General features: G+C 44.2%; 3 protein-coding genes across 3 annotated transcripts in view; all 3 read left to right on the top strand.

Moving 5' to 3' along the window:
* The window catches only part of man1a1 (mannosidase, alpha, class 1A, member 1), a 234452-nt gene that overhangs the window by 140278 nt on the left and 67025 nt on the right, over positions 1-27149 (top strand). The gene's annotated exons all lie outside the window — the stretch shown is intronic.
* Positions 6674-25687, top strand: LOC306833415 (uncharacterized protein). The gene is made up of 4 exons (XM_079358662.1): positions 6674-8450; positions 14982-16652; positions 19173-19391; positions 23650-25687. The coding sequence occupies exons 1-4, from the start codon at positions 6789-6791 to the stop codon at positions 25177-25179; spliced, it is 5082 nt and encodes a 1693-aa protein (XP_079214788.1). The 5' UTR covers positions 6674-6788; the 3' UTR covers positions 25180-25687.
* On the top strand, positions 10122-13193 carry LOC306838585 (tripartite motif-containing protein 16-like). The gene is made up of 2 exons (XM_079366864.1): positions 10122-10154; positions 10639-13193. Exon 2 carries the CDS (start codon positions 10860-10862, stop codon positions 12528-12530), a length of 1671 nt encoding a protein of 556 aa, XP_079222990.1. The 5' UTR covers positions 10122-10154; positions 10639-10859; the 3' UTR covers positions 12531-13193.

Raw genomic sequence — 27149 nt, forward strand, 5'->3', positions numbered from 1 at the left:
CTCTACAGACATATTTATAAGAGGAGGGGGAGATAAACTAGAGGGTTTTTTTTTTTTTAATGCTTCAGCACAAAAGAGTGAGACACAGAGACTTGACTTCTAACACGCAGGATTTTTAAAGTGCTCTTAAGACTCCCAAACTGAACAAACAAGTGGTGTGAACTTACAGAGTGTGGAGGACAATGTCAGGACAGGAGAGACTGAGTGAAGACGTTCACTTCAGTTTGGACACAGACGCTGAAAGATTCAGCACCATGGACAGAGACACACGGACTCAGCGCATCTTTCCGTCCTGCATGTTTAGCTACATCCACCTACAATATCAATTCTACTATATATTCATATGCAACTGCTCTGTGTTAAGCCAGCCTGACGCTCACTACTACACCTGATGCTTGACGACAGCCTATAATAAGACATGTTTTTTATTCCTATATATTAAATAGTTATTATGAGTATTGAAACTCAGAACAAGGCTTGTCCAGATGCAGACGCTCACCGTCTGAGTATTAGCGGCTGTTTGCATGTGTGGGAGACAGCTGACCTGTTGTCATGGATACGATGAAAACAAACATCTTCTTGACCCCCTGCTGTCCGTCTCCTGAAGTGTTTCTCTGAGCAGCAGCTGCAGAGCGAAAATGATTCTTCACACATGTGAAGTGTTTGTCTCTGTGCAAGAGGAACAATAATTAAGGGTGTCATGACACAACAATGATTTCAGATGTGCGCTGTATGAAAAAGCCTATAGAGGCGAGGATAAAGCGTCCCGCTCCTGTTTGTGATTGACTCACAGTCTGAGCTCTGGTCTTGTTTGTTTCTGCCATCTGTTGAATAAACGGTTGTTTGCTCTCTTGTCGCTGAATGACACGCTGACTCAGAGCTTCAGATTTGTTTAATTGAAGGCATAATGTTTGGTGGAAATCTCGTCATTAATCCAGTCATCAGAGTCAATAGCTGTTAATGTGATAAAGCTGTGAGTCAGCTCAACAGGAGAGTCGCCTCGGGGAGATCGCTCACACACACACACACACACACACACACACACACACACACACACATACACTCTCTGATGATCCAAAGAGATGATGTGCGATCTGCAGAGGCTGCCAGGTGACGCACAGACGGTTTATATGTGCAAAAATGAAGAGTTTTATCACCGCTCACACAGAAAAACAGGTCAGCACATAAACTAATATAGACCCTTGAATCAATGTCTGCAAGTTTTAAAGTGTTTAAAAGTGTTGCAGTAAAAATTGTGCAGAATGTCTGTAGTTTGAGCTCTCCACTTCCTGTTATTTTATATATTTATATTCCAGAGTTCATAGAGAATGGTGAACAACAAAGACGTTAAGTTCCCCTGAAATACCAAGCGGTTAGACATCACTGTAAAGGTCGTTGCAACAGAAAACCATATCCATTGAGCTGCAGCCTTTGGGTGAAGAGCTGGTGTGAAATAGAGGGGTCACAGTGAGAAAGGCCACGTTGGTTAAAGCTGACAGGAAGGTCACAGTTACTCAGATAAGCATGAAACAAAAATAAAACAACACAACAGTGCTAGGCAGGAGAGCGTCTCTGACTTTACAACACGTCAGACAGGCTTCAGCAGCTGCACACCGCTCTGACTTTATCGAAAGGCTAAGAACACTTCGGATTGCAGGAAAGTACGACTGCACTTTGCGGTGGATTACAAAACCAACGGTAACACGGTAAAAAGAAAAGAGAAAAAAATTCACATCTCTGCTTCATAGTTACAATAAAACATGAACCCAGACAGAGTCCCTACAGGTGTTGGCCACACCCGGGTCAACAGTCCTGTTTGTGATTTTCATGGACAGGATCTCCATGTGCAGGTGGGCGGGGAAGCAGGGTCTCCAGTTTGGGGATTTGCAGATGATGATGATGTTTGTTGTGTTGGCTTCTTCAGGCTGGGACCTCCAGCAGGCGTCATGTCGCCAAGTGTGAAGCCATGAAGATGAGTGTGAGAACCTCCGAGGACGAGTCCATGGTTGATTGAAAACAGCTGATTGCTCTCTCCGGCTTTGGATGAGTCCCTGCCCCAAGTGAAGGAGTGAAAGTATCCTGGTGGGTTAGATTGATTGTGAGTTTAAAAGACAGATTTGTGCAGCATGAGAGGTAATGTGTAGTGTTGTACATGTCGTGCTGAAGAGGTAGCTGCCGTGTGGCGAAAAGCAAAGCTTTTGATTGGTCGGCTGATCTCGCCTATTGGGTCACAAGCTCTGGGCAGTGATCAAAAGAATTGCTGATTTAAGCAGCTGTAATGCCTTTTTTTTCTCTGTGTTAGAGAAGGAGGTCTGGCTAGAGCCGGGTCATAAATGAAAATCAATAAATATAATAATAATAATGATAATAAAAAAATAACTTTATATATTTTGCACATTTAAAAACAACTGTTTACAAAGTGCTTCACATATAAAAAACAAATATATTGTTTGTGATCTATTATGTCGATGAATAATCCCAGTCTGAACTCTAGTGGGATGTGTTAAACGGAGCGATCTGTACTGTTACTATGGCAACAATTCATCCATCCATCCATCCATTTTCTGCCGCTTATCCGGGGCTGGGTCGCGGGGGCAGCAGTCTAAGCAGAGACCCCCAGAGCTCATGACCATAGGTGAGGGTAGGAATGAAGATCGACCTGTAAATTGAGGGCTTCGCCTTTCGGCTTAGCTCCTTAGCGGACGGACCGATACAGCGAACGCATGACTGCAGACGCCGCACCGATCCGTCTGTCGATCTCACGCTCCATCTTCCCCCCACTCGTGAACAGGACCCCGAGATACTTAAACTCCTCCACCTGGGGCAAGGACTCCCCACCGACCCGAAGAGGGCAAACCACCTTTTTCCGGTCGAGAACCATGGCCTCAGATTTAGAGGTGCCGATCCTCATCCCAGCCGCCTCACACTTGTTAGCGAACCGCCCCAGTGCGCGCTGGAGGTCCGGGTTCGATGGAGCCAACAAGACCACATCATCTGCGAAAAGCAGAGACGAGATCCTGTGGTCCCCGAACCGGACCCCCTCCGGCCCCTGGCTGCGCCTAGAAATTCTGTCCGTAAAAGTAATGAACAGAACCGGTGACAAAGGGCAGCCCTGCCGGAGGCCAACGCGCACCGGGAACAAGTCCGACTTACTGCCGGCAATGCGAACCATACTCCTGCTCTGGTCGTACAAGGACTGCCCTTAGCAAAAGGCCCCGAACCCCGTACTCCCGGAGCACCCTCCACAGGGCGCTGCGAGGGACACGATTGAATGCCTTCTCCAGATCCACAAAGCACATGTGGAAGGGTTGGGCAAACTCCCATGAACCCTCGAGCACCCGCTGGAGAGTGTAGAGCTGGTCCAGTGTTCCACGGCCCGGACGAAAACCGCATTGTTCCTCTTGAATCCGAGGTTCGACAAATAGCCGGATCCTTATCTCCAGTACCCTGGAATAGACTTTCCCAGGGAGGCTGAGGAGTGTGATTCCCCGGTAGTTGGAACACACCCTCCGGTCCCCCTTCTTGAAAAGAGGGACCACCACCCCGGTCTGCCAGTCCAGAGGCACTGTCCCCGACCTCCACGCGATGTTACAGAGACGTGTCAACCATGACAGCCCCTGCACATCCAGAGACTTAAGATACTCAGGGCGAATCTCATCCACCCCCGGAGCCTTGCCACCAAGGAGCTTGCCAACTACCTCGGTGACTTCAGCTTGGGTGATGGACGAGTCTACCTCTGAGAACTCAGCCTCTGCTTCCTCAGTGGAAGACGTGACGGTGGGATTGAGGAGATCCTCGAAGTATTCCTTCCACCGTCCGACTACATCCCCAGTTGAGGTCAGCAGCTCCCCACCTCCACTGTAAACAGTGTTGGTGAAGCACTGCTTCCCCCTCCTGAGGCGACGGACGGTTTGCCAGAATTTCCTACTGAAAGTCCTCCTTCCTGGCCTCCCCGAACTCCTCCCAGGCCCAAGTTTTTGTATCCACGACCGCCTGAGCTGCGGAACGCCTGGCCTGCCGGTACCCGTCAGCTGCCTCAGGGGTCCTATGCGCTAGCAGCGCCCGATAGGACTCCTTCTTCAGCTTGACGGCCTCCCTTACTTCCGGTGTTCACCACCGGATTCGGGGATTGCCACCACGACAAGCACCAGAGACCCTGCGACCACAGCTCAGAGCAGCTGCTTTGACAATGGAGGTGGAGAACATGGTCCACTCAGACTCAATGTCCCCAGCCTCCACCGGAATCTGTGAAAAGCTTGTCCGGAGGTGGGAGTTGAAGACCTCGCTAACAGAGGGTTCAGCCAGACGTTCCCAGCAGACCCTCACTACACGTTTGGGCCTGCCGAGTCTGACCGATCAGTTGACAGCTCAGCCCCTCTCTTCACCCGAGTGTCCGAGACACACGGCCGAAGGTCAGAAGACACGACCACAAAGTCTATCATCGACCTCCGGCCTAGGGAGTCCTGGTGCCACGTGCACTTATGGACATCCCTGTGCTCGAACATGGTGTTTGTTATGGACAAACTGTGACTAGCACAGAAGTCCAATAACAGAACACCACTCTGTTTCAGATCAGGGAGGCCGTTCATCCCAATCACCCCACTCCAGATCTCACTGTCGTTGCCCACGTGAGCATTGAAGTCCCCCAGTAGAACAATTGAGTCCCCAGTCGGAGCACTGTCCAGCACCCCTCCCAGGGACTCCAAGAAGGCCGGGTACTCCACACTGCCGTTCGGGCCGTAGGCCGAGACGACAGTGAGAGACCTGTCCCCTACCCGAAGGCGCAGGGACACGACCCTCTCGTTCACCGGAGTGAACTCCAACACCTGGCGGCTGAGCTGTGGGGCTATGAGCAAGCACACACCAGCCCGCCGCCTTTCACTGCGGGCAACTCCAGGGAAGTAGAGAGTCCAGCCCCTCTCGAGGAGCTGGGTTCCAGAGCCCAAGCAGTGCGTGGAGGTGAGCCCGACTATATCTAGCCGGTACCTCTCAACCTCCTGCACAAGCTCAGGCTCCTTCCCCCCCAGTGAGGTGACGTTCCGCATCCCAAACGCCAGAAGCTGCGTCAGGTGATCGGGTCGCCGAGGCCCCCGCCGTCGACTGCCGCCCGATCCACATTGCACCCGACCCCTACGGCTTCCTCTGTGGGTGGTGAGTCCACAGGAGGACGGGCCCGCGTCATCCTTTCGGGCTGAGCCCGGCCGGGCCCCACGGGCAAAGGCCCAGCCACCAGGCGCTCTCCTGCGGGCCCCAACCCCAGGCCTGGCTCCAGGGTGGGGCCCCGGCTCCGCCATGCCGGGCAACATCACGGTCCTTGATCTTATATCCTTCATAGGGGTTTTGTGAACTGCTTTTGGTCTGACCCGTCACCTAGGACCTGTTTGCCTTGGGTGACCCTACTGGGGGCTCAGAGCCCCCGACAACATAGCTCCTAGGGTCATTCGGGTGCTCAAACTCCCCCACCATGATATGGTAGCAGTTCAGGGGGGAGGGCAACAATTCAACTCCTATGTTTCTATACCAGCTCTAGTTGTCTTATGTATGTTTTATTTTTTTATTGTCCAGGAAAAGTGAATAAAGTTCTGAACGCTAGATATCATATTATACACATCAAACTAAAAAAAAAAATACATGAAGAATTTTTGTTCTCTACAAACTCGATGCACCACAGCGTCCTTCCATCCGAACTACATGGGATGACATGCCTATTCTTTCACAGTCTCTTCAAGTCTTACGTGTTCTTCTACTGTCCGTATCTTTTGTGTTTAAAATGAGGCTTGTTTTGGACGGGGCCGTGGTTAGATTTTCATTCACAATGGGGGGGGGGGGGGGGCTGCTTGTTTTCATTAATCCACACCAATTTGACGAGTTAAAAAGTGATGACCCAAAAGTTTAGAATAAAACACTGAAGAACAGATCAAAAACTGTCCAATAGACCCGATTTACTTGATTCATTATTGTTAACATTAAGTTTTTGTGACTGTGATCTACTGAGTTTACTATCTGGGATCGATTGCTTTTGTCTCCGCCCACATGCGGTGTTTCCCTCATTCTCCTGAATGCTCTTGATGAGGAAACATCACTGAATCACTCTCGTGAGTATGTCTCTCCTTTTCAGGTGTGTTTGTGCTCATAAACACGGCTAACATGTCTGAAATAACTTCCTAACACGTAAAGAGTTTCATCACGCTTTAGTTTGAATGTTTGAGGAAGCTAAGAGTGAAGTTTGTGAACAGCAGGTGTTCCAGGAGACGGGCTGTGTCGTGTGTAGCTGTTCTCTTCTCTTCTGTTTCACATGAGGAAAGATGTGTTTCAAAGATCTTTTACTGTCTTGTGTGTTTTGACTCGTGCACTTTTATGAGCTCGATGCGAGTTTAATAGTTTTATATTTGTGAGAGAATGATTCATTGTAGTGAAACTAAACTGGTGAAAGAAGACGTGCACTTCCTACCTCCACCTCTATTCATTTTGAGACTAAAGAACTTGTGTAAATGTGTACTTTTGTACAGTGTGATATATTTTTATAAACATGTTTTCTCTCCTTTTCACGGCGCTGCTCCTCTTCCTGGTGTGAAGCAGAGCTTGATGACCCCTCCTTCTTCCTGCTCTCACACACAGCCTGCTGCACCCTGACCGAGTATTTCCTGGTTCCCTCCCCTTCAGATCTAGTTTATAGATGGGTGTAACCAACAAGAGCTGCACAGACACATGCTTTGTAGATCACAGGTGAAACTTGTTCCAGTTTTGAGGAAGTGAATCTCACACAGTCGTTGTTACAGACAGCAGAAATGGCGCAGAAAGGAGTTCAGCTGGACCGGGAATCCTTCTCTTGTTCCATCTGTCTGGATCTCCTGAAGGATCCGAGGACTCTTACCTGTGGACACAGCTACTGCATGAAGTGTATTAAAAGCCACTGGGATACACAGGATTATAAGGCAGTCTATACCTGTCCTCAGTGCAGGAAGACCTTCACACCGAGGCCTGTCCTGGGGAAAAACACCATGTTAGCAGGTTTAGTGGAGGAGCTGAAGAAGACTGGACTCCAAGCTGCTCCTGCAGATCACTGCTATGCTGGATCTGAAGATGTGGCCTGTGATTTCTGCACTGGGAGGAAACTGAAAGCCTGTAAGTCCTGTCTGCAGTGTCTGGCCTCTTATTGTGAGAATCACCTCCAGCCTCATTTTGAAGCAGCTCCATTGAAGAAACACAAGCTGGTGGAGCCCTCCAAGAAGCTCCAGGAGAACGTGTGCTCTCGTCATAATGAGGAAATGAAAGTATTTTGTCGCACCGATCGGCAGTCTATCTGTCTCCTCTGTTTAATGGACGAACACAAAGGTCACGACACAGTCTCAGCTGCAGAAGAAAGGAGCGAGAAGCAGAGAGAGCTCGAGGTGAGTCGATTAAACATCCAGCAGAGAATCCAGGACGGAGAGAAAGATGTGAAGCTGCTCCAACAGGAGGTGGAGGCTATCAATGGCTCTGCTGATGTAACAGTGAGGAACAGTGAGAAGATGTTCACTGAGCTGATCCGTCTCATGGATAAAAGACGCTCTGATGTGAAGCAGCAGGTCAGATCCCAGCAGCAAACTGAAGTGAGTCGAGTCAGAGAGCGTCAGGAGAAGCTGGAGCAGGAGATCACTGAGCTGAAGAGGAAAGACGCTGAGATGGAGAAGCTGTCACACACACAGGACCACATCCAGTTTCTACAGGACTACCCCTCAGTGTCAGCACTCAGTGAATCTACACACTCATCCAGCATCAAGATCCGTCCTTTGAGGTACTTTGAGGACGTGACAGCAGCTTTGTCAAAAGTCACAGATAAACTACAGGACGTGCTGACAGAGAAATGGACAAACGTCTCACAGACACTGACTGAAGTGAATGTTTTACTGTCAGACCCAGAGTACATGACCAGAGCTGAGTTCTTAAAATATTCATGTGACATCACACTGGATTCAAACACAGCACACAAACAGCTGTTATTATCTGATGAGAACAGAAAAGCAACAAACACAGGTCAGAACCAGTCTTGTCCTAGTCATCCAGACAGATTCACTGATTGGTTTCAGGTCCTGAGTAAAGAGAGTCTGACTGGACGTTGTTACTGGGAGGTGGAGTGGAGAGGAGAAGGAGTTCATGTAGCAGTCACATACAAGAACATCAGCAGAGCAGGGAATGAGTGTAGATTTGGATTTAATGACAAATCTTGGATGTTATGTTGTAACAACAACGGTTATAACTTTTATTACAACAAAGTCAGGACTCCTGTCTCAGGTCCTCGGTCCTCCAGAGTAGGAGTGTACCTGGATCACAGAGCAGGTATTCTGTCCTTCTACAGCATCTCTGAAACCATGACTCTCCTCTACAGAGTCCAGACCACATTCACTCAGCCTCTACATGCTGGACTCAGGGTTTATTATAGATCTAGTGCTGAGTTGTGTAAAGTGAATTAGAGAGAAGTCATTTAAAGGAACAGTGTGTTCAACTTTAATCCTTCAACTTAATCATTATTCATGTCTGTTGCTGAGAGCTGATTCTGGTTACATGGTTCACCTGTCAATCAAACTTTATGGGCGGTACTTTGACATCTTCTCTCTTGTTCTGTAAATGTTTGAGTCTCTTTAAATTACTCTCTTTAGCTGGTTCTGTTTGGTCATGGAGGCTTTACCGCTCATGAGGATTTTAGTTCAGCTGAACTGACTTTTTCTCTGCATGAACATTTCAACTTTTCTTCACTTTAAACGGGTTTAAAATGACTACAGATTGTTTTTGTTTTAATGAAAGGGTCTGAAGAGAGAAAGCAGCCGGCCTTTTCTTTCATGTTGATGTGATGTTTTCACCACTTTGTACATTGGATTTAGAAACGTCTCAAATTAAATGTATAGAATGATTTCTCTTTTTTTTGCTTAATGAATTTTGTTGTTTCAAATGAACTGGATTAAAAATGTTGAAGTCTGAAATCAGAGACTACACTTATTCTGCCAAGTGTAGTGTAAAAAATACTGTAACCTCCTAAAATTCAGTAAATTCAAGAATTCATGACGTAATCTTTTGGATTCTCTTGTTGCTGCTGCTTCATAAAGATTCAGTGAAAACACCAGGAAGTAAAAAAAACATTAAACAAGCACAAAGCGTTTTTGCATGGATTAAATAAAGAGCTTTTTTTAAGTCGTCTGTTCTGTCACCTGCAGTTAGGGTGTGTGTGTGTGTGTGTGTGTGTGTGTGTGTGTGTGTGAGAAGAGGTAAAGTTTACAACAGGCAAAATAAAAGTAACTAAGTAAGGAAAATTAATAGATAAACATTTCGATATATAAGCATAACGTTTGTCCGTCACAGGAATGTTCATTTGTTGACTGAAGACATATTCTTTAATCTCACTTTCTCACACATTGACCCGGAGCGTGCTCCTCACACACCATGCAAAACGCCACTTTCAGGCTTTCAGAACAAACTGCTCAATCGATCCACCTGAAGAAACAACACGTGGTCTGCAGCCCTCTGCTGCAGACTTCTGTTACATCATCATATTTGACTTAATTCATCGTCTGACTTGATCCTAATTAACTTCCTCTTCATATTCATTTCTATTTTAATATTAGTGACACGACGAGTCTATTTTAGAAGTTAGAATTTAGTCTGTCAGTTAAAATATCTGAAATCTGTCACAAGAGATTTGATACTTGACGACATACTGCAGTATCAATATTTTGTCCCAACCCTTTTGGTTAATCGTCAGCTTTGGAGAATAATATTTGAATGATCAAGCTTTACATCTAACACAAATCTCAAAGTGCCACAGTTTGGGATTAAAGCATAAAACAACATCTGAGAGCAGTGTTTTTTAGAGAAGGCTTTTTGCAAGAGAAAGCTGAGGAGGGGGGGGGGGGGGGGGCTGCTTGTTTTGATTAATCCACACCAATGTGACGAGTTAAAAAGTGATGACCCAAAAGTTTAGAATAACACACTGAAGAACAGATCAAAAACTGTCCAATAGACCCGATTTACTTGATTCATTATTGTTAACATTAAGTTTTTGTGACTATGATCTACTGAGTTTACTATCTGGGATCGATTGCTTTTGTCTCCGCCCACATGCGGTGTTTCCCTCATTCTCCTGAATGCTCTTGATGAGGAAACATCACTGAATCACTCTCGTGAGTATGTCTCTCCTTTTCAGGTGTGTTTGTGCTCATAAACACGGCTAACATGTCTGAAATAACTTCCTAACATGTAAAGAGTTTCATCACGCTTTAGTTTGAATGTTTGAGGGAGCTAACAGTGAAGTTTGTGAACAGCAGGTGTTCCAGGAGACGGGCTGTGTCGTGTGTAGCTGTTCTCTTCTCTTCTGTTTCACATGAGGAAAGATGTGTTTCAAAGATCTTTTACTGTCTTGTGTGTTTTGACTCGTGCACTTTTATGAGCTCGATGCGAGTTTAATAGTTTTATATTTGTGAGAGAATGATTCATTGTAGTGAAACTAAACTGGTGAAAGAAGACGTGCACTTCCTACCTCCACCTCTATTCATTTTGAGACTAAAGAACTTGTGTAAATGTGTACTTTTGTACAGTGTGATATATTTTTATAAACATGTTTTCTCTCCTTTTCACGGCGCTGCTCCTCTTCCTGGTGTGAAGCAGAGCTTGATGAACCCTCCTTCTTCCTGCTCTCACACACAGCCTGCTGCACTCTGTCCTCATATCTCCTGGTTCCCTCCCCTTCAGATCTACAGTTTATAGATGGGTGTAACCAACAAGAGCTGCACAGACCTGCACAGACTCATGCTTTGTAGATCACAGGTGAAACTTGTTCCAGTTTTGAGGAAGTGAATCTCACACAGTCGTTGTTACAGAGAGCAGAAATGGCGCAGAAAGGAGTTCAGCTGGACCGGGAATCCTTCTCTTGTTCCATCTGTCTGGATCTCCTGAAGGATCCGGGGACTCTTACCTGTGGACACAGCTACTGCATGAACTGTATTGAAGGCCACTGGGATAAAGAGGATTATAAGGCAGTCTATACCTGTCCTCAGTGCAGGAAGACCTTCAGAGAGAGGCCTGACCTGGAGAAAAACACCATGTTAGCAGGTTTAGTGGAGCAGCTGAAGAAGACTGGACTCCGAGCTGCTCCTGCACATCACTGCTATGCTGGATCTGAAGACGTGGCCTGTGATGTCTGCACCGGGAGGAAACTGAAAGCCTGTAAGTCCTGTCTGCAGTGTCTGGCCTCTTACTGTGAGCATCACCTCCAGCCTCATTTTGAAGCAGCTCCATTGAAGAAACACAAGCTGGTGGAGCCCTCCAAGAAGCTCCAGGAGAACGTCTGCTCTCGTCATAATGAGGAAATGAAAGTATTTTGTCGCACTGATCAGCAGTCTATCTGTCTCCTCTGTTTAATGGACGAACACAAAGGTCACGACACAGTCTCAGCTGCAGCAGAAAGGAGCGAGAAGCAGAGAGAGCTCGAGGTGAGTCGACAAAAAGTCCAGCAGAGAATCCAGGACGGAGAGAAAGATGTGAAGCTGCTCCAACAGGAGGAGGAGGCTATCAATGGCTCTGCTGATAAAACAGTGGGGAACAGTGAGAAGATGTTCACTGAGCTGATCCGTCTCATGGAGAAAAGACGCTCTGATGTGAAGCAGCAGGTCAGATCCCAGCAGCAAACTGAAGTGAGTCGAGTCAGAGAGCGTCAGAAGAAGCTGGAGCAGGAGATCACTGAGCTGAAGAGGAAAGACGCTGAGATGGAGAAGCTGTCACTCACACAGGACCACATCCAGTTTCTACAGGACTACCCCTCAGTGTCAGCACTCAGTGAATCTACACACTCATCCAGCATCAAGATCCGTCCTCTGAGGTACTTTGAGGACGTGACAGCAGCTGTGTCAGAAGTCAGAGATAAACTACAGGACGTCCTGACACAGAAATGGACAAACATCTCACAGACACTGACTGAAGTGGATGTTTTACTGTCACAACCAGAACCAGAGCCCAAGACCAGAGCTGAGTTCTTACAATATTCACGTGACATCACGCTGGATCCAAACACAGCAAACACACAGCTGTTATTATCTGATGGGAACAGAAAAGCAACATTTACAGATCAGACCCAGTCTTATTCTAGTCACCCAGACAGATTCACTGAACGTCGTCAGGTCCTGAGTAAAGAGAGTCTGACTGGACGTTGTTACTGGGAGGTGGGGAGGAGAGGAGGAGGAGGAGTTAATGTAGCAGTCACATACAAGAATATCAGCAGAGCAGGGGATGAGAGTAGATTTGGATTTAATGACAAATCTTGGAGTTTATTTTGTGACGACAGTTATAACTTTTATCACAACAAAGTAAAGACTCCTCTCTCAGGTCCTCGGTCCTCCAGAGTAGGAGTGTACCTGGATCACAGAGCAGGTATTCTGTCCTTCTACAGCATCTCTAGAACCATGACTCTCCTCCACAGAGTCCAGACCACATTCACTCAGCCTCTACATGCTGGACTCACAGTTTATTATAGATCTAGTGCTGAGTTGTGTACACTGTATTAGAGAGAAGTCATTTAAAGGAACAGTGTGTTCAACTTTAATCCTTCAACTTAATCATTATTCATGTTTGTTGCTGAGAGCTGATTGTGGTTACATGGTTCACCAGTCAATCAAACTTCATGGGCGGTACTTTGACATCTTCTCTCTTGTTCTGTAAATGTTTGAGTCTCTTTAAATAACTCTCTTTAGCTGTTTCTGTTTGGTCATGGAGGCTTTACTGCTCATGAGGATTTTAGTTCAGCTGAACTGACTTTTTCTCTGCATGAACATTTCAACTTTTCTTCACTTTAAACGGGTTTACAATGAGTACAGATTGTTTTTGTTTTAATGAAAGGGTCTGAAGAGAGAAAGCAGCAGGCCTTTTCTTTCATGTTGATGTGATGTTTTCACCACTTTGTATATTGGATTTAAAAACGTCTCAAATTAAATTTATAGAATGATTTCTCTTTTTTTTTGCTGAATGAATTTTGTTGTTTCAAATGAACTGGATTAAAAATGTTGAAGTCTGAAATCAGGGACTTCACTTATTCTGCCAAGTGTGGTGTAAAAAATACTGTAACCTCCTAAAATTCAGTAAATTCAAGAATTCATGAAGTAATCTTTTGGATTCTCTTGTTGCTGCTGCTTCATAAAGATTCAGTGAAAACACCAGGAAGTAAAAAAAACATTAAACATTAAATAAGCACAAAGCGTTTTTGCATGGATTAAATAAAGAGCTTTTTTTTTTTTTTACGTCGTCTGTTCTGTCACCTGCAGTTGGTGTGTGTGTGTGTGTGTGTGTGTGTGTGTGTGTGTGTGTGTGTGTGTGTGTGTGTGTGTGTGTGTGTGTGTGTGTGTGAGAAGAGGTAAAGTTTACAACAGGCAAAACAAAAGTAATTAAGTAAGGCGAATTAATAGATAAACATTTTGATATATAAGCATAACGTTTGTCCGTCACAGGAATGTTCATTTGTTGACTGAAGACATATTCTTTAATCTCACTTTCTCACACATTGACCCGGAGCGTGCTCCTCACACACCATGCAAAACGCCACTTTCAGGCTTTCAGAAGAAGCTGCTCTATCGATCCATCTGAAGAAACAGCACGTGTTCTGCAGCCCTCTGCTGCAGACTTCTGTTACATCATCATATTTTACTTAATTCATCGTCTGACTTTATCCTAATTAACTTCCTCTTCATATTCATTTCTATTTTAATATTAGTGACACGACAAGTCTAATTTAGAGGTTAGAATTTAGTCTGTCAGTTAAAATATCTTTAATCTGTCACAAGAGATTTGATACTTGGCGACATACTGCAGTATCAATATTTTGTCCCAACCCTTTTGGTTAATCGTCAGCTTTGGAGAGAAATATTTGAATGATCAAGCTTTACATCTGACACAAATCTCGAAATGCCACAGTTTGGGATTAAAGCATAAAACAACATCTGAGAGCAGTGTTTTTTAGAGAAGGCTCTTTGCAAGAGAAAGCTGAGGAGGGGGGGGGGGGGGCTGCTTGTTTTGATTAATCCACACCAATGTGACGAGTTAAAAAGTGATGACCCAAAAGTTTAGAATAACACACTGAAGAACAGATCAAAAACTGTCGAATAGACCCGATTTACTTGATTCATTATTGTTAACATTAAGTTTTCCTGACTGTGATCTACTGAGTTTACTATCTGGGATCGATTGCTTTTGTCTCCGCCCACATGCAGTGTTTCCCTCATTCTCCTGAATGCTCTTGATGAGGAAACATCACTGAATCACTCTCGTGAGTATGTCTCTCCTTTTCAGGTGTGTTTGTGCTCATAAACACGGCTAACATGTCTGAAATAACTTCCTAACACGTAAAGAGTTTCATCACGCTTTAGTTTGAATGTTTGAGGAAGCTAAGAGTGAAGTTTGTGAACAGCAGGTGTTCCAGGAGACGGGCTGTGTCGTGTGTAGCTGTTCTCTTCTGTTTCACATGAGGAAAGATGTGTTTAAAAGATGTTTTACTTTCTTGTGTGTTTTGACTCGTGCACTTTTATGAGCTCGATGCGAGTTTAATAGTTTTATATTTGTGAGAGAATGATTCATTGTAGTGAAACTAAACTGGTGAAAGAAGACGTGCACTTCCTACCTCCACCTCTATTCATTTTGAGACTTAAGAACTTGTGTAAATGTGTACTTTTGTACAGTGTGATACATTTTTATAAACATGTTTTCTCTCCTTTTCACGTCGCTGCTCCTCTTCCTGGTGTGAAGCAGAGCTTGATGACCCCTCCTTCTCCTGCTCTCACACACAGCCTGCTGCACCCTGACCGAGTATTTCCTGGTTCCCTCCCCTTCAGATCTACAGTTTATAGATGGGTGTAACCAACAAGAGCTGCACAGTCACTGCACAGACTCATGCTTTGTAGATCACAGGTGAAACTTGTTCCAGTTTTGAGGAAGTGAATCTCACACAGTCGTTGTTACAGAGAGCAGAAATGGCGCAGAAAGGAGTTCAGCTGGACCGGGAATCCTTCTCTTGTTCCATCTGCCTGGAGCTCCTGAAGGATCCGGGGACTCTTACCTGTGGACACAGCTACTGCATGAACTGTATTGAAGGCCACTGGGATAAAAAGGAGGACAAGAAAATCTACAGCTGTCCACAGTGCAGGAAGACCTTCAGAGAGAGGCCTGACCTGGAGAAAAACACCATGTTAGCAGGTTTAGTGGAGCAGCTGAAGCAGACTGGACTCCGAGCTGCTCCTGCAGATCACTGCTATGCTGGATCTGAAGACGTGGCCTGTGATGTCTGCACTGGGAGGAAACTGAAAGCCTGTAAGTCCTGTCTGCAGTGTCTGGCCTCTTACTGTGAGAATCACCTCAAGCCTCATTTTGAAGCAGCTCCATTTAAGAAACACAAGCTGGTGGAGCCCTCCAAGAAGCTCCAGGAGAACGTGTGTTCTCGTCATAATGAGGAAATTAAAGTATTTTGTCGCACTGATGAGCAGTCTATCTGTCTCCTCTGTTTAATGGACGAACACAAAGATCATGACACAGTCTCAGCTGCAGCAGAAAGGAGCGAGAAGCAGAGAGAGCTCGAGGTGAGTCGACTAAACGTCCAGCAGAGAATCCAGGACGGAGAGAAAGATGTGAAGTTGCTCCAACAGCAGGTGGAGGCTATCAATGGCTCTGCTGATAAAACAGTGAGGAACAGTGAGAAGATATTCACTGAGATGATCCGTCTCATGGAGAAAAGACGCTCTGATGTGACGCAGCAGGTCAGATCCCAGCAGCAAACTGAAGTGAGTCGAGTCAGAGAGCGTCAGGAGAAGCTGGAGCAGGAGATCACTGAGCTGAAGAGGAAAGACGCTGAGATGGAGAAGCTCTCACTCACACAGGACCACATCCAGTTTCTACAGGACTACCCCTCAGTGTCAGCACTCAGTGAATCTACACACTCATCCAGCATCAAGATCCGTCCTCTGAGGTACTTTGAGGACGTGAGAGCAGCTGTGTCAGAAGTCAGAGATAAACTACAGGACGTCCTGACAGACAAATGGACAAACGTCTCACAGACAGTGACTCAAGTGGATGTTTTACTGTCAGAACCAAGACCAGAACCAGAGCCCAAGACCAGAGCTGAGTTCTTACAATATTCATGTGACATCACACTGGATCCAAACACAGCAAACACAGAGCTGTTATTATCTGATGGGAACAGAAAAGTAACATTTACATTTCAGACCGAGTCTTATCCTAGTCACCCAGACAGATTCACTGGACGTCGTCAGGTCCTGAGTAAAGAGAGTCTGACTGGACGTTGTTACTGGGAGGTGAAGTGGAGAGGAGGAGTTGAAGTAGCAGTCACATACAAGAATATCAGCAGAGCAGGGGATGAGAGTGAATTTGGATTTAATGACAAATCTTGGAGTTTAGATAGTGACAACAACAGTTATAACTTTAGGTACAACAAAGTCAGGACTCGTGTCTCAGGTCCTCAGTTTTCCAGAGTAGGAGTGTACCTGGATCACAGAGCAGGTATTCTGTCCTTCTACAGCATCTCTAAAACCATGACTCTCCTTTACAGAGTCCAGACCACATTCACTCAGCCTCTACATGCTGGACTTTTTGTTTATGTTGCATCTAGTGCTGAGTTGTGTAAACTGAAATAGACAGAAGTCATTTAAAGGAACAGTGTGTTCAACTTTAATCCTTCAACTTAATCATTATTCATGTTTGTTGCTGAGAGCTGATTGTGGTTACATGGTTCACCTGTCAATCAAACTTTCTGGGCGGTACTTTGGCCTCTTCTCTCTTGTTCTGTAAATGTTTGAGTCTCTTTAAATAACTCTCTTTAGCTGTTTCTGTTTGGTCATGGAGGCTTTACTGCTCATGAGGATTTTAGTTCAGCTGAACTGACTTTTTCTCTGCATGAACATTTCAACTTTTCTTCACTTTAAACGGGTTTACAATGAGTACAGATTGTTTTTGTTTTAATGAACGGGTCTGAAGAGAGAAAGCAGCAGGCCTTTTCTTTCATGTTGATGTGATGTTTTCACCACTTTGTACATTGGATTTAAAAACGTCTCAAATTAAATGTATAGAATGATTTCTCTTTTTTTTGCTGAATGAATTTTGTTGTTTCAAATGAACTGGATTAAAAATGTTGAAGTCTGAAATCAGAGACTTCACTTATTCTGCCAAGTGTAGTGTACAAAATACTGTAACCTCCTAAAATTCAGTAAATTCATGAAGTAATCTCTTGGAGGAAAGCTTCGTAGAGTGTCAGCAGCTCTTCCTGACAGCTGCGAGGATGTTTGGGAGAAGGTGCTGTGTCATAGTTTATTCTCGGTGGGTCAACGTGGCATGACACTGATAATGGAAATATTGTTTTGAGCCTTTGGAAGAGTCTGGCGGTTCTGTTTGAGCAGCACACTGGACCTTAAGTGGGATGTTGAATCATGTCTCTTGTTGCTGCTGCTTCATAAAGATTCAGTGAAAACACCAGGAAGTGAAAAAAACATTAAATAAGCACAAAGCATTTTTGCATGGATTAAATAAAGAGCTTTTTTTTTTAACGTCGTCTGTTCTTTCACCTGCAGTTGGTGTGTGTGTGTGTGTGTGTGTGTGTGTGTGTGTGTGTGTGTGTGTGTGTGTGCGGGTGCGGGTGCGTGTGCGTGTGTGTGTGTATGTGTGTGTGTGTGTGTGTTATAAGCATAACGTTTGTCCGTCACAGGAATGTTCATTTGTTGACTGAAGACATATTCTTTAATCTCACTTTCTCACACATTGACCCGGAGCGTGCTCCTCACACTCCATGCAAAACGCCACTTTCAGGCTTTCAGAACAAACCGCTCAATCGATCCACCTGAAGAAACAGCACGTGTTCTGCAGCCCTCTGCTGCAGACTTCTGTTACATCTTCATATTTTACTTAATTCATCGTCTGACTTTATCCTAATTAACTTCCTCTTCATATTCATTTCTATTTTAATATTAGTGACACGACGAGTCTAATTTAGAGGTTAGAATTTAGTCTGTCAGTCAAAATATCTGAAATCTGTCACAAGAGATTTGATACTTGGCGACATACTGCAGTATCAATATTTTGTCCCAACCCTTGTGGTCAATCGTCAGTTTTGGAGAATAATATTTTAATGATCAAGCTTTACATCTGACACAAATCTCAAAGTGCCACAGTTTGAGATTAAAGCATAAAACAACATCTGAGAGCAGTGTTTTTTAGAGAAGGCTCTTTGCAAGAGAAAGCTGAGGAGGGGGGGGGCTGCTTGTTTTGATTAATCCACACCAATGTGACGAGTTAAAAAGTGATGACCCAAAAGCTTAGAATAAAACACTGAAGAACACATCAAAAACTGTCCAATAGACCCGATTTACTTGATTCATTATTGTTAACACTAAGTTTTTGTGACTATGATCTACTGAGTTTACTATCTGGGATCGATTGCTTTTGTCTCCGCCCACATGCGGTGTTTCCCTCATTCTCCTGAATGCTCTTGATGAGGAAACATCACTGAATCACTCTCGTGAGTATTTCTCTCCTTTTCAGGTGTGTTTGTGCTCATAAACACGGCTAACATGTCTGAAATAACTTCCTAACACGTAAAGAGTTTCATCACACTTTAGTTTGAATGTTTGAGGAAGCTAAGAGTGAAGTTTGTGAACAGCAGGTGTTCCAGGAGACGGGCTGTGTCATGTGTAGCTGTTCTCTTCTCTTCTGTTTCACATGAGGAAAGATGTGTTTCAAAGATCTTTTACTGTCTTGTGTGTTTTGACTCGTGCACTTTTATGAGCTCGATGCGAGTTTAATAGTTTTATATTTGTGAGAGAATGATTCATTGTAGTGAAACTAAACTGGTGAAAGAAGACGTGCACTTCCTACCTCCACCTCTATTCATTTTGAGACTTTAGAACTCGTGTAAATGTGTACTTTTGTACAGTGTGATATATTTTTATAAACATGTTTATTGATTCTCTCCTTTTCACGTCGCTGCTCCTCTTCCTGGTGTGAAGCAGAGCTTGATGACCCCTCCTTCTTCCTGCTCTCACACACAGCCTGCTGCACCCTGACCGAGTATTTCCTGGTTCCCTCCCCTTCAGATCTACAGTTTATAGATGTGTGTAACCAACAAGAGCTGCACAGTCACTGCACAGACACATGCTTTGTAGATCAGAGGTGAAACTTGTTCCAGTTTTGAGGAAGTGAAACTCACACAGTCGTTGTTACAGAGAGCAGAAATGGCGCAGAAAGGAGTTCAGCTGGACCGGGAATCCTTCTCTTGTTCCATCTGTCTGGATCTCCTGAAGGATCCGAGGACTCTTAGCTGTGGACACAGCTATTGCATGAAGTGTATTAAAAGCCACTGGGATACACAGGATTATAAGGCAGTCTATACCTGTCCTCAGTGCAGGAAGACCTTCACACCGAGGCCTGTCCTGGGGAGAAACACCATGTTAGCAGGTTTAGTGGAGGAGCTGAAGAAGACTGGACTCCGAGCTGCTCCTGCACATCACTGCTATGCTGGATCTGAAGACGTGGCCTGTGATGTCTGCAGCAGGAGGAAACTGAAAGCCTGTAAGTCCTGTCTGCAGTGTCTGGCCTCTTACTGTGAGACTCACCTCCAGCCTCATTTTGAAGCACCTCCACTGAAGAAACACAAGCTGGTGGAGCCCTCCAAGAAGCTCCAGGAGAACGTCTGCTCTCGTCATAATGAGGAAATGAAAGTATTTTGTCGCACCGATCAGCAGTCTATCTGTCTCCTCTGTTTAATGGACGAACACAAAGGTCACGACACAGTCTCAGCTGCAGCAGAAAGGAGCGAGAAGCAGAGAGAGCTCGAGGTGAGTCGACTAAACACCCAGCAGAGAATCCAGGTCAGAAAGAAAGATGTGAAGCTGCTCCAACAGGAGGTGGAGGCTATCAATGGCTCTGCTGATAAAACAGTGAGGAACAGTGAGAAGATGTTCACTGCGCTGATCCGTCTCATGGAGAAAAGACGCTCTGATGTGACGCAGCAGGTCAGATCCCAGCAGCAAACTGAAGTGAGTCGAGTCAGAGAGCGTCTGGAGAAGCTGAAGCAGGAGATCACTGAGCTGAAGAGGAAAGACGCTGAGATGGAGAAGCTGTCTCACACACAGGACCACATCCAGTTTCTACAGGACTACCCCTCAGTGTCAGCACTCAGTGAATCTACACACTCATCCAGCATCAAGATCCGTCCTCTGAGGTACTTTGAGGACGTGACAGCAGCTGTGTCAGAAGTCACAGATAAACTACAGGACGTCCTGACACAGAAATGGACAAACATCTCACAGACACTGACTCAAGTGGATGTTTTACTGTCACAAGCAAGACCAGAACCAGAACCAGAACCCAAGACCAGAGCTGAGTTCTTAAAATATTCACGTGACATCACGCTGGATCCAAACACAGCAAACACACAGCTGTTATTATCTGATGGGAACAGAAAAGTAACATTTACAGGTCAGACCCAGTCTTATTCTAGTCACCCAGACAGATTCACTGATTGTCTTCAGGTCCTGAGTAAAGAGAGTCTGACTGGACGTTGTTACTGGGAGGTGGGGAGGAGAGGAGGAGGAGGAGTTGAAGTAGCAGTCACATACAAGAATATCAGCAGAACAGGGGATGAGAGTGAATTTGGACGTAATGACAAATCTGGGAGTTTATATTGTGACAACAACAAGTATAACTATTTTTGCAACAAAGTTGAGACTCCTCTCTCAGGTCCTCGGTCCTCCAGAGTAGGAGTGTACGTGGATCACAGAGCAGGTATTCTGTCCTTCTACAGCATCTCTAAAACCATGACTCTCCTCTACAGAGTCCAGACCACATTCACTCAGCCAATACATGCTGGACTCACAGTTTATTATAGATCTAGTGCTGAGTTGTGTAAAGTGAAATAGACAGAAGTCATTTAAAGGAACAGTGTGTTCAACTTTAATCCTTCAACTTAATCATTATTCATGTTTGTTGCTGAGAGCTGATTGTGGTTACATGGTTCACCTGTCAATCAAAATTTATGGGCGGTACTTTGACATCTTCTCTCTTGTCCTGTAAATGTTTGAGTCTCTTTAAATTACTCTCTTTAGCTGTTTCTGTTTGGTCATGGAGGCTTTACTGCTCATGAGGATTTTAGTTCAGCTGAACTGACTTTTTCTCTGCATGAACATTTCAACTTTTCTTCCCTTTAAACGGGTTTACAATGAGTACAGATTGTTTTTGTTTTAATGAACGGGTCTGAAGAGAGAAAGCAGCAGGCCTTTTCTTTCATGTTGATGTGATGTCTTCACCACTTTGTGCATTCGATTTAAAAACGTCTCAAATTAAATGTATAGAAGGATTTCTCTTTTTTTTTGCTGAATGAATTTTGTTGTTTCAAATGAACTGGATTAAATATGTTGAAGTCTGAAATCAGAGACTTCACTTATTCTGCCAAGTGTAGTGTAAAAAATACTGTAACCTCCTAAAATTCAGTAAATTCATGAAGTAATTTCTTGGAGGAAAGCTTCGAAGAGTGTCAGCAGCTCTTCCTGACAGCTGCGAGGATGTTTGGGAGAAGGTGCTGTGTCATAGTTTATTCTCGGTGGGTCAACGTGGCATGACACTGATAATGGAAATATTGTTTTGAGCCTTTGGCAGAGTCTGGCGGTTCTGTTTGAGCAGCACACTGGACCTTAAGTGGGATGTTGAATCATGTCTCTTGTTGCTGATGCTTCATAAAGATTCAGTGAAAACACCAGGAAGTGAAAAAAACATTAAATAAGCACAAAGCATTTTTGCATGGATTAAATAAAGAGCTTTTTTTTTTAACGTCGTCTGTTCTTTCACCTGCAGTTGGTGTGTGTGTGTGTGTGTGTGTGTGTGTGTGTGTGTGTGTGTGTGTGTGTGTGTGTGTGTGTGTGCGGGTGCGGGTGCGTGTGTGTGTGTATGTGTGTGTGTGTGTGTTATAAGCATAACGTTTGTCCGTCACAGGAATGTTCATTTGTTGACTGAAGACATATTTTTTAATCTCACTTTCTCACACATTGACCCGGAGCGTGCTCCTCACACACCATGCAAAACGCCACTTTCAGGCTTTCAGAAGAAGCTGCTCAATCGATCCACCTGAAGAAACAGCACGTGTTCTGCAGCCCTCTGCTGCAGACTTCTGTTACATCATCATATTTGACTTAATTCATCGTCTGACTTTATCCTAATTAACTTCCTCTTCATATTCATTTCTATTTTAATATTAGTGACACGACGAGTCTAATTTAGAGGTTAGAATTTAGTCTGTCAGTTAAAATATCTGAAATCTGTCACAAGAGATTTGATACTTGACGACATACTGCAGCATCAATATTTTGTCCCAACCCTTTTGGTTAATCGTCAGTTTTGGAGAATAATATTTTAATGATCAAGCTTTATATCTGACACAAATCTCAAAGTGCCACAGTTTGGGATTAAAGCATAAAACAACATCTGAGAGCAGTGTTTTCTAGAGAAGGCTCTTTGCAAGAGAAAGCTGAGGGGGGGGGGGGCTGCTTGTTTTCATTAATCCACACCAATGTGACGAGTTAAAAAGTGATGACCCAAAAGTTTAGAATAAAACACTGAAGAACAGATCAAAAACTGTCCAATAGACCCAATTTACTTGATTCATTATTGTTAACATTAAGTTTTCCTGACTGTGATCTACTGAGTTTACTATCTGGGATCAATTGCTTTTGTCTCCGCCCACATGCGGTGTTTCCCTCATTCTCCTGAATGCTCTTCATGAGGAAACATCACTGAATCCCTCTCGTGAGTATTTCTCTCCTTTTCAGGTGTGTTTGTGCTCATAAACACGGCTAACATGTCTGAAATAACTTCCTAACACGTAAAGAGTTTCATCACGCTTCAGTTTGAATGTTTGAGGAAGCTAAGAGTGAAGTTTGTGAACAGCAGGTGTTCCAGGAGACGGGCTGTGTCGTGTGTAGCTGTTCTGTTCTCTTCTGTTTCACATGAGGAAAGATGTGTTTCAAAGATCTTTTACTGTCTTGTGTGTTTTGACTCGTGCACTTTTATGAGCTCGATGCGAGTTTAATAGTTTTATATTTGTGAGAGAATGATTCATTGTAGTGAAACTAAACTGGTGAAAGAAGACGTGCACTTCCTACCTCCACCTCTATTCATTTTGAGACTCAAGAACTTGTGTAAATGTGTACTTTTATTCAGTGTGATATATTTTTATAAACATGTTTTCTCTCATTTTCATGGCGCTGCTCCTCTTCCTGGTGTGAAGCAGAGCTTGATGACCCCTCCTTCTGCTGCTCTCACACACAGCCTGCTGCACTCTGTCCTCATATCTCCTGGTTCCCTCCCCTTTATATCTACAGTTTATAGATGGGTGTAACCAACAAGAGCTGCACAGTCACTGCACAAACACATGCTTTGTAGATCAGAGGTGAAATTTGCTCCAGCTATGAGGAAGTGAATCTCACACAGTCGTTGTTACAGAGAGCAGAAATGGCGCAGAAAGGAGTTCAGCTGGACCGGGAATCCTTCTCTTGTTCCATCTGTCTGGATCTCCTGAAGGATCCGGTGACTCTTAGCTGTGGACACAGCTACTGCATGAACTGTATTGAAGGCCACTGGGATACACAGGATTATAAGGCAGTCTACAGCTGTCCTCAGTGCAGGAAGGACTTCATACCGAGGCCTGTCCTGGGGAAAAACACCATGTTAGCAGGTTTAGTGGAGCAGCTGAAGAAGACTGGACTCCAAGCTGCTCCTGCCGATCACTGCTATGCTGGATCTGAAGACGTGGCCTGTGATGTCTGCACTGGGAGGAAACTGAAAGCCTGTAAGTCCTGTCTGCAGTGTCTGGCCTCTTACTGTGAGAATCACCTCCAGCCTCATTTTGAAGCAGCTCCACTGAAGAAACACAAGCTGGTGGAGCCCTCCAAGAAGCTCCAGGAGAACGTGTGCTCTCGTCATAATGAGGTGATGAAGATGTTCTGTCGCACTGATCAGCAGTCTATCTGTTATCTCTGCTCTGTGGACGAACACAAAGGTCACGACACAGTCTCAGCTGCAGCAGAAAGGAGCGAGAAGCAGAGAGAGCTCGAGGTGAGTCGACTAAACACCCAGCAGAGAATCCAGGACGGAGAGAAAGATGTGAAGCTGCTCCAACAGGAGGTGGAGGCTATCAATGGCTCTGCTGATAAAACAGTGAGGAACAGTGAGAAGATGTTCACTGAGCTGATCCGTCTCATGGAGAAAAGACGCTCTGATGTGACGCAGCAGGTCAGATCCCAGCAGCAAACTGAAGTGAGTCGAGTCAGAGAGCGTCTGGAGAAGCTGGAGCAGGAGATCACTGAGCTGAAGAGGAAAGACACTGAGATGGAGAAGCTGTCACACACACAGGACCACATCCAGTTTCTACAGGACTACCCCTCAGTGTCAGCACTCAATGAATCTACACACTCATCCAGCATCAAGATCCGTCCTCTGAGGTACTTTGAGGACGTCACAGCAGCTGTGTCAGAAGTCAGAGATAAACTACAGGACGTCCTGACAGAGAAATGGACAAACATCTCACAGACACTGACTGAAGTGGATGTTTTACTGTCAGAACCAAGACCAGAGCCCAAGACCAGAGATGAGTTCTTAAAATATTCATGTGACGTCACACTGGATCCAAACACAGCAAACACACATCTGTTATTATCTGATGGGAACAGAAAAGTAACAACCACATTTCAGACCCAGTCTTATCCTAGTCACCCAGACAGATTCACTGGATGTCTTCAGGTCCTGAGTAAAGAGAGTCTGACTGGACGTTGTTACTGGGAGGTGGAGTGGAGAGGAAGAGTTCATGTAGCAGTCACATACAAGAATATCAGCAGAGCAGGGACTGAGAGTGGATTTGGATCTAATGACAAATCTTGGAGTTTATATTGTAACAACAACACTTATAACTTTTATCACAACAAAGTTGAGACTCCTGTCTCAGGTCCTCTCTCCTCCAGAGTAGGAGTGTACCTGGATCACAGAGCAGGTATTCTGTCCTTCTACAGCATCTCTAAAACCATGACTCTCCTCCACAAAGTCCAGACCATATTCACTCAGCCTCTACATGCTGGACTCTGGGTTTATTATTTATCTAGTGCTGAGTTGTGTAAAGTGAATTAGAGAGAAGTCATTTAAAGGAACAGTGTGTTCAACTTTAATCCTTCAACTTAATCATTATTCTTGTCTGTTGCTGAGAGCTGATTGTGGTTACATGGTTCACCTGTCAATCAAACTTTATGGGCGGTACTTTGGCCTCTTCTCTCTTGTTCTGTAAATGTTTGAGTCTCTTTAAATAACTCTCTTTAGCTGTTTCTGTTTGGTCATGGAGGCTTTACTGCTCATGAGGATTTTAGTTCAGCTGAACTGACTTTTTCTCTGCATGAACATTTCAACTTTTCTTCACTTTAAACGGGTTTACAATGAGTACAGATTGTTTTTGTGTTAATGAAAGGGTCTGAAGAGAGAAAGCAGCCGGCCTTTTCTTTCATGTTGATGTGATGTTTTCACCACTTTGTACATTGGATTTAAAAATGTCTCAAATTAAATGTATAGAATGATTTCTCCTTTTTTTGCTGAATGAATTTTGTTGTTTCAAATGAACTGGATTAAAAAATGTTGAAGTCTGAAATCAGAGACTTCACTTATTCTGCCAAGTGTAGTGTGAAAAATACTGTAACCTCCTAAAATTCAGTAAATTCAAGAATTCATGAAGTAATCTTTAGGATTCTCTTGTTGCTGCTGCTTCATAAAGATTCAGTGAAAACACCAGGAAGTAAAAAAAAACATTAAATAAGCACAAAGCGTTTTTGCATGGATTAAATAAAGAGCTTTTTTTTAACATCGTCTGTTCTGTCACCTAGAGTTGGTGTGTGTGTGTGTGTGTGTGTGTGTGTGTGTGTGTGTGTGTGTGTGTGAGAAGAGGTAAAGTTTACACCAGGCTAAACAAAAGTAACTAAGTAAGGAAAATTAATAGATAAACATTTCGATATATAAGCATAACGTTTGTCCGTCACAGGAATGTTCATTTGTTGACTGAAGACATATTTTTTAATCTCACTTTCTCACACATTGACCCGGAGCGTGCTCCTCACACACCATGCAAAACGCCACTTTCAGGCTTTCAGAACAAACTGCTCAATCGATCCACCTGAAGAAACAGCACGTGTTCTGCAGCCCTCTGCTGCAGACTTCCGTTACATCATCATATTTTACTTAATTCATCGTCTGACTTTATCCTAATTAACTTCCTCTTCATAATCATTTCTATTTTAATATTAGTGACACGACGAGTCTAATGTAGAGGTTAGAATTTAGTCTGTCAGTCAAAATATCTGAAATCTGTCACAAGAGATTTGATACTTGATGACATACTGCAGTATCAATATTTTGTCCCAACCCTTTTGGTTAATCATCAGTTTTGGAGAATAATATTTTAATGATCAAGCTTTACATCTGACACAAATCTCAAAGTGCCACAGTTTGGGATTAAAGCATAAAACAACATCTGAGAGCAGTGTTTTTTAGAGAAGGCTCTTTGCAAGAGAAAGCTGAGGAGGGGGTGGGGCTGCATGTTTTGATTAATCCACACCAATGTGACGAGTTAAAAAGTGATGACCCAAAAGTTTAGAATAAAACACTGAAGAACAGATCAAAAACTGTCCAATAGACCCGATTTACTTGATTCATTATTGTTAACATTAAGTTTTTGTGACTGTGATCTACTGAGTTTACTATCTGGGATCGATTGCTTTTGTCTCCGCCCACATGCGGTGTTTCCCTCATTCACCTGAATGCTCTTGATGAGGAAACATCACTGAATCACTCTCGTGAGTATGTCTCTCCTTTTCAGGTGTGTTTGTGCTCATAAACACGGCTAACATGTCTGAAATAACTTCCTAACACGTAAAGAGTTTCATCACGCTTCAGTTTGAATGTTTGAGGAAGCTAAGAGTGAAGTTTGTGAACAGCAGGTGTTCCAGGAGACGGGCTGTGTCGTGTGTAGCTGTTCTCTTCTCTTCTGTTTCACATGAGGAAAGATGTGTTTCAAAGATCTTTTACTGTCTTGTGTGTTTTGACTCGTGCACTTTTAT

This window comes from Symphodus melops (assembly GCF_947650265.1).
Source record: "Symphodus melops genome assembly, chromosome: 1".
NCBI lineage: Eukaryota > Metazoa > Chordata > Actinopteri > Labriformes > Labridae > Symphodus > Symphodus melops.